The sequence below is a fragment of the Micropterus salmoides genome, unplaced genomic scaffold, assembly GCF_014851395.1.
Source record: "Micropterus salmoides isolate LMB-PRFRI ecotype aquatic unplaced genomic scaffold, ASM1485139v1 Ms_hic_scaffold_3, whole genome shotgun sequence".
NCBI lineage: Eukaryota > Metazoa > Chordata > Actinopteri > Centrarchiformes > Centrarchidae > Micropterus > Micropterus salmoides.
Window position 1 is genome coordinate 9,653,824 of NW_024042261.1, and position 12,833 is coordinate 9,666,656.

Sequence of the window (12,833 nt, forward strand, 5' to 3'; positions counted from 1 at the left end):
CTGCAGCTAATGAAATGCAGTCTTCTAACACCAAAAAATGACTGGTTCGCAGCACAGCACAGACATCAACAATAAAACTTTACGTGCTAAAGCCAGTCAGGCCAAACTAGACTCAGATTGATGTCGGGCAGAAACACAGTCGGAAAGGCTTGAGTCACAGAGAGACCTCCGTTTTGTTTTGGAAACGACAAAACTGACCCAGAGTTAGCTTTCATCGTATTGGACAGGTAAACTAACATTACTTTTGTGCTTTAGTTGCCTCAAGTTGGATAACGTTAGCTTGCTGCCTAGCACCGAGCACTTGCTAACAATGTCCGGTGCAAAATATAGTTGCCACATTACTTCACCAGCTAACACAATCCACATTACTATCCTGTGTACCACCGGTATTATGTCAAAGTGTTGATTTTAGCCAGCAAGAAATTATGTTACATTACAAAATAAATGTGGAGCAATTTGTTTAGTCTATAGTGATGCAGGGGCAGCCAGCAAATGGTAGCACAGGTCTACCATTGATTGCTTCGTAACGTTCAATTTAGATTTATTGTATGGGTACACAGCTTATTCACCAGTCTCAGTTGCTGTAACTTGACGTGACCCACGTAATATACAAAATTTGGTCTAACCTTTATACTAAGTGTGGCAACAATCTCATTTATAATATTCAGTCAGAGCAGGAGATGCTCAACTCTCCGCATCCAGAGACTGCAAATGAATCACACATGTGCAAATATGTTGAGAACTACATGGTTGTAGTTCTCAACATATTTGGGTTGTTTTTACTCATTTTTTGTCTTTCCCACAATGTTATTCCTGTTCTACAGTGTCCATCACTATTACATGCACATGGTCATTTATGCAAATTAAGCAATGACATCATTTAGCGCCTTTTAGCAACTTTTAGGACAGCCAATCATCACTGTATATAAGAAATGGATGTAGTCATCGAGACGTCACCCGTTGGTTTGTGGACTGCCGTTTTGAAGCCTCGAGTTTGGCCGATAGGGCGCTGCCATGTTGAGTTTTTGCAACCATGAAGTACCCGGAAGTGACGATACGGCGGAGCTAATGGCCGTGTGCGGAGCTAGCTACCTTGCTTAGCTAGGTGCGTCTGTAACTCACTGTCATTTTAACAGGGCTGATAACTTTGTCTAGCGAACAACAACTTAAAACTTCTTGTACTCACCAGAGAAAGTGAACAGCCGACTCCTAATAAGCTTTTTCAACGGCACTTGTTAAATTTACACAGTGCCAAGGGTACAAGTCGGCTCTAGCCTGATTGACAGGTTGCCATAGTAACGACTTGTCAATCATAGATAATCCTGCCCTGAAACATACTCTGCTTTATGGTCTATTAAAATAATTGGGACCATTATTTACTATGATTTGAAACTAGCGACTGAGACCATAAATTCATTATGAATATGTTTACCGTGGTAATTATTCACCTGAGAAGGAGGGTCATTTTACTATTGTTTCTAATGGAGCCGGACTTCTTTTTGCAACCAGAAGAGTCGCCCCCTGCTGGCCATTCAATAGAATGCAGGTTTCAGGTACTTCCGCGTTAGCATCAGATTGCTGACCGGAAGCTTCCCACTTGCAGCCAATGGCTACTTTCCTTACTGAGGAGTTGGCAACACTGGGAAGGTGAGCTGACACCGATCTATCATCAGCTACATGCAGTTAATGTAACATGATCATGCAACCAACATGGATTAGTTCAACATCAAGCTGATAAAGATATTACTGTAACGTTACAGTGGGAGTTTCCAGCATGTTGTGTGAAGCTGTCTCCTTTGTGTTGGTCTATGCTCGTTCATGAGTTCAAGCATGCGTACAAGGACATGCTTGGGAAGGTAGTGGTTACAATCTGAAACCTCTCCGCTAGTGGGCCACATATACATATAGCCCCTTTAATACTTTATAATACTTTTTTTTATCAAAAAAAACAAACATTCACAATTTGGACATACATGGTTTTCACAAGACACTGGATTTTCTAAAGGCTATCTGAAATTGTGAAATCAAAGGCATCTTGCTTAAGATAGCTTTGGAATTTGGAATAAAGTCTATTTAACTTTGCACTTCTAGATACCATGACCTACATGACTGAGAATCTGTCACCCAGAAAGGTCAGACTATACCTTCAATCAATTTCATTTCCCTGGTTTCAGCTTCTCGTGATCCTCCAACTGATCATCTTACAACTGACGGAGAAAACTTCAACGGCACAGGCGGAAGTTAATTAGTGTAATGAGGTGCAGTTAGGTGGACAGGTGAGGAATGACTGGTGGAAAAGACACACACATTAGGGACAATGGGAGACAGAAATAAGCAGGCACAGAAATAAAACATTAACATTATATTTGACAGGAATTGACAGGCATCAACTGGAGTGCTTACTCATAGAGCTCAAATAACTCTGGGGTAGCAGTTCTGACAGAAACATGTCATAGAACTGACATTTAATTTCTCTGACTTAAATGTACACACTCAGAATGTACATTTTTTACTTTCTTACTTATAGCACAGATCCAATTTGCAAAAGCTACAATTACTATTTTACCTAAAATGTATTTTATTATTGTATATTTTGATGCTCTCTTGTCTGTTTGGAGTAAATTGATTGTTTCATAAGTGATGTAGAAGCTGTCATGAAAACCCAAACTACGCAACTGAATGTGGGTAGTTTATACAGTGCAATGGCTCCATCTAGTGAATTTATGATGGTAAACACTGAAGCTCAACTAGAGAGTGTGAGAAAGAAGAGACAGATAGATGTGTTGCCCATTCTATACAATACTGACCCGGGCCATAGCTACCACTGAGAGCGACAAGTTTTCTGTACTTTGTCCTTGGATTTGGCGGGGTTTAGCAACATGGAGTTTTTACAACTGAAAATATGTAGAAGGTTGGTATTTTATATTCTGATTACAATATTTTAGACTAAATATATTAGGCAACTAAAATTATATAATAAATCTATCTATTTTTCTCCACTTGAACAGTAGGCCTATTCCTGGCAATGTGTAGAAGGCTTTAAATTCAGACCTTCATGCTGGGAAAAAGAAAATTGATTGAAAATATAACTGAACAGTTAACTGAATAAACACAAAATCCAAATGAACTAATTTAGAGACTTTGGGCTCCGAGTGTGGTACATTAAAGAGGCTTGGACTCATGACTCAAGATAAGTAAACACTTGAGTGATCCCCAGGGGGAAATTCACATGTGATAGCAGCACAGAGACAGGCTAAGAAGTAAGAGAACAGATGACAGATTGTGATGAATTAATAAAAAAGAGATGACGTTACATTATGTTAGACTACATAGACAACACAGTGAACTGCGAAAAATATATCCAGCAGTGCAACTCCAGCAAACCATAACGTGTGAACTGAAGGATATTGGTATGAATAATAACTAATAATATCTTAAGGGATATAGTGTTATATAATATAAATAGAGTATAAGTAAAATAAAAACACGAGACGTTGATAATACAATGCTAAGAAATATCTATAATAGAAATGTAAAATAACATCATATAGCATATAATACAATTATTACAATGTGGTAATTATATTTTATTATTATTCAGTGATATAAGTAAAATAATACAATTTGCAAAACATAATTCTCACCTTTGTGTCCTGTGTTCCTTCACCTTTCATAATTTGTCTACTTCCTTTGTGCATTGCATTGTGGCACAACAGTGTACATGAACAGCACACTCAGAAATCAAGCGTTTCTTAGCATATAAAGTATTTGTACTGAGTATGTAGAATGGAATTGGACCAGAGGAAGAGAGATGTGTTTTTTATATATTTGGATATTTTGTATCTGCCTGAGTTCACCTACATTATTAACAGAGATGAGATCCTGCAACCACGTGTAAAACACACAACAGATGTGCACAGAAGGGTGTTCGATAAACCATTTAAAATCCTTCAGCTTGCAGCAGATGCAGATAAATACTACAGAAGAAATGTATTTTAGACCATTTTGCAGATGGCTTCAAATGGAATTCCTGCAAGATCCACAAACCATGACTGAAGCAGATGTGCAAATGTCAAACCAAAGACACAAAAACTCATCTCCGGAGAAACCTCTTGTTTTTTCAAATCCTCAGACTGAATTATATCCAGCCAGTCTCATTTGAGATTGCTTATGCAGGGAGTTGCTGGAGTTCACGTATGTTGGTCTTTCACATAATGACCTGGAAATAAAAAACATTCACATGAAGCTCAAACATTCACTGACAGTGCCTTAAATCAAACACATAGCCTCTAATGTTTCATTGGAGAAGCTGGAGAAACTGTTTCCTTAAAACAGATTTCAATAAGACCAAAGAGTCTACAGCCATGCTAGCGTCTGTTAGTGTCACTAAGCTCTCAGAGGATGTTTCTTCTGTAGAAGCTCAACCGTAAGAAATTATATGGTGCCCATCTGGCCGATTACCTATTCACAATCCTTAAATTATACGCAATTTGCAAATATACATTGGAAGGATTACATGGAAAAGAATGATAGGTCCTCTGGTAACGCAAAAGTGTGAAAATGTCATCTGAAAACTGGGCCCCAGCTGGCTGTGATACTGCAGCAGAGTGAAAGCACATTAGAGATAAGGTGATTCCCCCGAGGCTGAGCATGTCAGCAGGGTCTCGTGGGTGAGATAAGATGATAAGGGAAGTTGAAAATGATGGCCTGACTCTGGGTAAGGTTACATAAAGGTTGAATAATAGCTTACAAAGGTCTATGCTGTAGATCTTTTGTGTGAAGTGCTGCTTAACAGAGAGCATCTAAGTTTGTGTGTTAGTGTAAGAGTTAGACACGACTCCCAAGGTCTGTGGGCTGTGCACAGACTCTGGAGTGAGCAAACATAATCGACTGCCTGCAAATGTTGAAAGTAAAAATGTAGGAACCCCGAGGTGCTGGGTTATTTTTGTGTAAATTATTTGCCCAAGCAGAGTTTGCTGAGCACACACACTCTTTTGGACCAAGATGCATTTAGGAGCTGTCCAGCACAACCACACTTTCTATTTCTGGCTGGTGTTCAGGCTGACAGTCCACTCCCCTCCCCAGCACTGATATTCCTGTGCAGTCTGGAGACTTGAACTGGCAACTTTACCTCTCTACCACAAGTGAAGTCTACAGTACAGGCTTATTCATAGACGTGAGTAACGTGCAGTACTTCTGACAATAAGCGCAGTGATACACAGAGCAGCTTTTAGAAAAACTCTTGTTGGTCCAAAAGCTGGTTTCTGTGTTGCTGCTTAAGATTGAAGTTTGATTTCCAGGAGAGTCTCCGGCTAATCAAACACATTTTTCTAGATTTAATTCAGACAGATGTAGTGCGAGTGCATGGAATTTACCACTGCATTAAAAAACGTTAACAGGAGGCCGTCAGTCCAGTTTTTATGGGCAAGTTGTATTGTGCTTTTAGGAAAGGCTACATATGTCTATTTCTGTCTATTTTGTGACACCTTAAAAAAGCCAATGAATCCAGTGGTTTCACTGGTCTCTGCGCCTTCAGTGGAGAGACTGATGTTCTCAGCTGAGGTGTTGGGCTGGACCTGTTGTTTCGACAGGAAGCCGCTGGTAGAAAAGTGTCAGAAGCGAGGATCTTTCTCTGTAGAAGAGGAATTTTTATAGTTTAAAATTTACATTTCAGCCCATGAAGTTTGGTTATGTGTAGCAAAACAATGCTTTTTTGTCTTTTGTTAAAAAAGAAGAGTTTTAGGCAGGTGTGGGAAAAAATGCTGTAAAGTAAGAATGCTTTCAAAAATAGACATGTTTATCGATTAGATTTATCAATAAACAAAATGCAAAGAGAGTAAACAGAGGTAAAATCTAAATAAAATCAATATTTGGTGTGATGTAAAATGAAGAATCATTGTTGTGTTTCTAAGCTGTTTGTCCACCTTAGCCAACTACTCCTGTAAACAAATAGTGACGGCCATCAAAGGTTCAAGGATGGTTAAAGTCTTATTTTCAGGAGTTCCCCAACAAGTCCAGCGCTGTGAAGCCCCGTCTGTGGGCAGCAATCACTTTAAAAACATGGGGATGACATCACAGATGCCTCATCCATTTTTATCTGCAGTGGTCCTAGTTACCTTGGATATCACTGAACAACTGACTTGTAACATGTTAGCAACTACAGCCCCCATGGATTTAGACTTGTTAAATACTACACTATCTTTTTTCAGAGCTTTTAACTGCATCCCACGGCTTTCATCAGCAGATGGAGTTTTTCTCAGATGTCATTACATGACCTGAGTTACATACCCGGGGGGTGGTGTAGTACTCAAGGACAACTGAGCAAACTCCACCTGCAGAGGAAGACTATGAGATGTGGTTGAAAGCACTGGAAAAAGCTAGTATATTGACCTGGATTTTTTTTTTTTTAGCAATTATACATTGAGTTGAGTTTTTTTTGTCAAATCAAAAAGTCATGAGTTAACGTTAGGAGACATTAAACATTTGGCGGCAGCATGGGGAAATGTTGCCCTGTAGAGTTTTTGACCACGAGCAGCAGTATGGACCAGTGTTTTTATAAATGGGTCACTTGTCACTAGGATGCACATGCAATAAACATTGTTGCCAATGGTTTCCACACTATTACCAACTGAACTACAGGTTTAAACAGCTTTTGCAAATGTTTAAAAGGAAGGAAATCCAGTTAACATCTCCTTTAGACCTCAAGAATGTGAGAATCACTAAAAGAAAACTCCACAGGGCACATTAAAAGTAGTTTGAGATCCTGCAAGGTCAGGTCACAGTGGTGTGAACTACGTTTAACCAGGTTTTCTTGACAGCGGTTAACTTTAAACACCTCAGCAGCATGGAAACACATAGTAATATAATTTTCTTCAATAACAATATAACCAATGTTTACAATAAATGTTTGATTTAATTCATTTGACTCATGAAGGAATTCGCACTTAACTTTTATTTGATATTTTGTTGAGGAAAGCAACTGAAAAAGATTTTACTTAATTTTAATCATGCAAATTTGTTGACAAAAGATTTTATCATTAATTATTTTTTAATGTTCTACCTCAGATTTGTGAAGCGATCCACTGTTTGGCATCAAGTGTTTGTTCTGACCATAAATAGTTTAAAACCCAACCATCTTCCTTTAAAGTTTAAAGAAATAATGACTTGACAATTATAGTGATAATTATTGATATCGAATGATAGGAAATTTTTTGATGCCTTTACATTTTTGGCCATATCGCCCAGCCCTAATAAAAACCACACCTGTGCAATCCACCGAGCTTACTTTAAATTATTTACAAACAAGCAAGCTCTGATTGTGCTGCTGACCGTTAATATACAATAGATGGTAGCAGCCAGGTTGTGAGGCGGAACAGAGGGAAAGTAGTATTTGGGATCGGAGAGGCTGGTCCCACATTAGCAGGAAAACCAGCCTCCAAAAGGTCTTCACAAACGCACAAGTATGGAAGTTTTTTATTGGCAACAATCTTTATTATCTCTTCCAGTTCTGGATGTGAAAAGAGGCATTCATTTTCTTTAATTAAATATATTTTTAATAAAGTAAAGCAAAAAAATATGTACAAATTTTTAATTAAATTGTAATCAATGACTTGGGTTGGATAATTACAAGCACCTTCTGCCAGCTGAGGAGAGAAAAATATAAATACAGGGAAGAGAGTATTTTTGTCTTTGAAAAAACAAAAAAAACAAAAACAAAATCAAAATAAACAATCCATCATATATTTACAGCACTCTCCTGAAATGCATTCCCACTCTCGGAAGCAGAAAAAGCTTTAGGATTTGTACTGTTAAACAATTTTAAAGTCATTTTTAAGTGGATTTGTCAGTATACTTTTATTTCAAGTTTCAATAACGATATTTTATCTTTTTAAAATCCGACAACAGACTTTGTAGGAGGGTGCAGCCGTGAGCCCTCGTTGTTGCTCTCCATTTCTCAGTCCATAGGATTGTTTTTTGTAGCGCAGGAAACAAGTGAAACAGATATATTGGAGGGTAAACTGGGGGTTTGGGGCGTCAAGGGAGCATAGTCACCCCCCAGCAGCAAAACGGTCAAAGTTCATTGCACCTCCCTATGGTGACACCGTCCTCATAAAGTCTGTGTGAAGTCCTTGGGAGTCAACCGTTACTTTACCTCCTATCTGAAATGTCTGTTAGATAGCTCTCAGCGCAACTTTTCTTTGTAGTTTTCTATTTTATTACAAAACATACACTCCAATCATCCAACACTGAAAAAAAAAAAAGAAAGAAAAAAAGCTAGCCGTCTACATAAGCGTGTCATGTAGATCAAACACCGCACATGTGACATGACAATGCTTCTGTGTCGTGTCCACATGATAAAGGATGACGTCATCAAAAATATAGATGTGAACAGCCTTTTTAAAGTTTTTTTTTTTTTTTATATATCTGTCATTAAGCAAAGTGTCTTGAATAGTGTTGCCGTGGCGAGGAGAAGCCATTTGAAAACAGGAGACAAACCTCAAAAAAATACTGAAGGAAACAGTGTTATCTTCCACGGCTTGTAACGCTTCCCAGCATTCTCTCTCTCTCATATCTATTCTCTCCATTTCATCCTGTATTTTCATTTATTTCAAAAAAGACATTCGGTTGCGCAAGGAAAAACAAGAAACCTAAAACAAAAAAAATAAAATAAAATGATCGAACGTTCGATCCATAATACAATCTCTCCCAGGTGAAGAATTTTTTTCTTGCTTTTTTTTCCTGTTTATGCAGAAGGATTTTGCTGATTCAGTCTTCTGAATCATCCACAGAACATTCGCTCTCCCCAAGCATCCTCTCTGAACTCCCACCAGTTCTCCCAGCGGTCCGACGGGGCCCTAGCTGTTGTCGGACTCGTCCTCGGCCTCGCGGAGCCAGGTGAAGAAGGCGGTGACGGACTTTAGGGCCACGCCCTTGCCCTGCTGCTCGGCGGGGTCTTTGCTAGACTCCCACTTGTAGAAGGCCTCCTCTTTGATCACGTCCTCGTCGTAAAGAGTGTCAAAGAACATCCGCAGCAGATCTGACGGGCAGAAGAAATTTCATGACTGTTTAAATGAAATTTAAGACCAGTTTCACATCCAAAAGCTGATCAAGAGCAATTTATCAGAATCTGAGGAGTTATTGTTCCTGCATTATTTTTAAAGAAATATAACATATACAACTAATGCACACAACCAAAAGTGCACTCACTGGCAGGTTGCTCCATCTGCACCATGAGGGCCTGCAGAGCGTAGAGGGCCTGCAGCTCCTTCTGTTCATCCTTCAGGTATTTCTGCAGCAGCTTGGCCCTCTGTTTGATCTGCTCACCGTCCACCTTGTAGGGGTTTTCACCTACAGGCAGTCATTTTAGGAAATTTATTAGGACGTATTTTCATTCATACATTTCAGTGCAGCATCACCATAGTGATTAGTGCAATTCTGTCTCCTGCTTATGTGATCCCACTATTAGCAGGCATTAATGAGGAATGTAAAGTGTACATGTGACTCACAGATGACCGCTGACTGGCAGATGCAGGTCATTAGGGCTCTGACAAACATGTTGGAGGAGGTCTGCTGCTCATCTAGGTTAGCCTGCACAGAGACAGTACAAATGGTACAAAGCGGATTTATTTACCATTTTATAACACATGGTTGTAAAACAAGATATAGCTGTAGCTCCATTTATGCTACTTAATATAGAAAAACTATACACGGTGGAAGGATGAATATACACTGCTCAAAAAAATAAAGAGAACACTTAAACAACACAATGTAATCACACTCCTGTGAAATCAAACTGTCCACTTAGGAAGCAACACTGATTGACAATCAATTTCACATGCTGTTGTGCAAATGGAATAGACAACAGGTGGAAATTATAGGCAATTAGCAAGACACCCCCAATAAAGGAGTGGTTCTGCAGGTGGTGACCACAGACCACTTCTCAGTTCCTGTGCTTCCTGGCTGATGTGTTGGTCACTTTTGAATGCTGGCGGTGCTTTCACTCTAGTGGTAGCATGAGACGGAGTCTACACCCACACAAGTGGCTCAGGTAGTGCAGCTCATCCAGGATGGCACATCAATGGGAGCTGTGGCAAGAAAGTTTGCTGTGTCTGTCAGCGTAGTGTCCAGAGCACGGAGGCGCTACCAGGAGACAGGCCAGTACATCAGGAGACGTGGAGGAGGCCGTAGGAGGGCAACAACCCAGCAGCAGGACCGCTACCTCCGCCTTTGTGCAAGGAGGAGCAGGAGGAGCACTGCCAGAGCCCTGCTAAATGACCTCCAGCAGGCCACAAATGTGCATGTGTCTGCTCAAACGGTCAGAAACAGACTCCATGAGGGTGGTATGAGGGCCTGACGTCCACAGGGGGTTGTGCTTACAGCCCAGCACCGTGCAGGATGTTTGGCATTTGGCAGAGAACACCAAGATTGGCAAATTCGCCACTGGCGCCCTGTGCTCTTCACAGATGAAAGCGTGTGACAGACGAGACGTGGAGAACGTTCTGCTGCCTGCAACATCCTCCAGCATGACCGGTTTGACGGTGGGTCAGTAATGGTGTGGGGTGGCATTTATTTGGGGGGCCGCACAGCCCTCCATGTGCTCGCAACACAATGCTAGACCTCATGTGGCTGGAGTGTGTCAGCAGTTCCTGCAAGAGGAAGGCACTGATGCTATGGACTGGCCGCCCGTTCCCCAGACCTGAATCCAACTGAGCACATCTGGGACATCATGTCTCGCTCCATCCACCAACGCCACGTTGCACCACAGACTGTCCAGGAGTTGGCGGATGCTTTAGTCCAGGTCTGGGAGGAGATCCCTCAGGAGACCATCCGCCACCTCATCAGGAGCATGCCCAGGCGTTGTAGGGAGGTCATACAGGCACGTGGAGGCCACACACACTACTGAGCCTCATTTTGACTTGTTTTAAGGACATTACATCAAAGTTGGATCGGCCTGTAGTGTGGTTTTCCACTTTGATTTTGAGTGTGACTCCAAATCTAGACCTCCATGGGTTGATAAATTTGATTTCCATTGATAATTTATGTGTGATTTTGTTGTAAGCACAAAGAAAGGAGTATTTAATGAGATTATTTCATTCATTCAGATCTAGGATGTGTTAATTTTAGTGTTCCCTTTATTTTTTGAGCAGTGTATATAGACACACATGCAGAAAACCGGAGGCAATCTGAACAGCTTCATTAGTAGGAAACAAAAAGAAAAGAATGTTGAAACCTGGAATGTCCACTTGGCACTTTCTGAGCCAAATAGCTGATCTCTGGCGGTGTTATGTTGCGCTTATGTGTAGGAATATGGAAGTTCTACCGTTGAGAATATGTAATTCCGAATAAAATGGCTGTATGTGACAAACTAATGCTGAAATATTCTAAAGATAGTATGCACTTGAACTGATATTGATCTGTTTTTGGTGGGCCTTCTTTTAAATGACTGAAATACATTTTTCTGCGGACCGTGTCCACAGCAGTACGTTGCTTAGCTTCTCTGCAGGCACAACTCTCTGCTTCTCTTCTCCAAACTGGGGACACACAGCCATCTACAGGTCTATGCATGTAATACACTGACATTGGATAAGTACCTCATACAGCAGCGCTTCAAAAAAAAAAAAAAACAACCAAAAAACAAACTATCCCTTTACAAGTCTTAAAAAAAAAAATGTCTCACGTGCCTTCATGCAGCAGATCTGCTCTAATAAAACAAGCTGTTCCCTCGCAAATAGGTGCATTTCAGTCTGATATGGTCTTATTTTTGTGTCTAAATAGCACAGTAGTCCTCAGTGTAGTTTTAAGAAAACCCTCAAATTAGTACGGCTGATGTCACTAAAAACAATAATACTATAAATTACACACAAGCAGGAATACAAACCTCAACCCAGTCAAAGACCCTCTGGTTGTCGACCTTATCCTGGATCAGTCTGTCCAGCTGTTTGGTCAGCTCTGCAGAGCTAAGCTCCACCTTTTTGCTCTTCTCCGACTCATCCCCCAGAGTGAACTCCACATCCTAGTTAACACCATGGAGACAGGAACAGGCTCTTTTCAACATACTCCTCATGTTACCTCTACTCACTCCACTTCTCATTCAGAGCCTGAACTCAAATTCAACAGTTTTCACCACAGAAATATTAATAAAAGGACTAGAGTTCTGACCTTTACTGACTGAACTTTGGTTTATTCTAATTTGTGTAATACAGGAACTGGAGCTTACATTGTTCTAATGTTGCACTTTAATACTACAGTACAGTCTTATTACTATACCATAGGCCTCTAATATAACAGATGATCAACAACGGTTTAATATAATAGCAAATTTCCTCAGTTGAGGATGATGATGAAGCTAGTGAGTGACCTCTCACCTGTTCTGTTACAAACTTGTTGACGTCTTCGTCCTCAGGGAGGAAGTCTGTCCACCGGAGGCCAGCCTCCCTCCACATTGTGCCTACTTTTTTATGGCTCTAATGAAGGAGATACAGATTGGTTATAGACTGATTGACACGCTCACTGATCACACTGTGGCTAACATTCATCATGGCCATATGAACTGATTCAACTGAAGCATATTTGCTTAGTGTCATAAAATATTAGCCAGAGGAACTGAATTAAAAACAATCAGTTTTAAAAAATATTCAAATACCCTTAGAAGAATAAACGATTCGATATAATGTAATATAGTTTAGGGAGTGTATTTGTTCTCACCATTTCTTTACAGAGCAGAGAGAGGATCTGAACCAGCAGGACTCCTGCTTTGCCCTGAGGGATCAAAGGCTTTGAAATCTCCCTAGAGGGATAAAAGGTCAACACAGATTAGACATCAACCTAACAAA

At 40.3% G+C, this 12,833-nt stretch overlaps 1 protein-coding gene across 1 annotated transcript in view; it reads right to left on the bottom strand.

Moving 5' to 3' along the window:
* Nucleotides 1-7,465: 7,465 nt before the first annotated feature.
* The window catches only part of LOC119882798 (eukaryotic translation initiation factor 4 gamma 1-like), a 40,393-nt gene continuing 35,025 nt past the window's right edge, over nt 7,466-12,833 (bottom strand). Inside the window, 6 exon segments of the mRNA XM_038693055.1 lie at nt 7,466-9,037; nt 9,208-9,348; nt 9,507-9,588; nt 11,879-12,013; nt 12,366-12,464; nt 12,706-12,787. Coding sequence (XP_038548983.1) covers nt 8,856-9,037; nt 9,208-9,348; nt 9,507-9,588; nt 11,879-12,013; nt 12,366-12,464; nt 12,706-12,787 — 721 coding nt within the window. The 3' untranslated portion in view covers nt 7,466-8,855.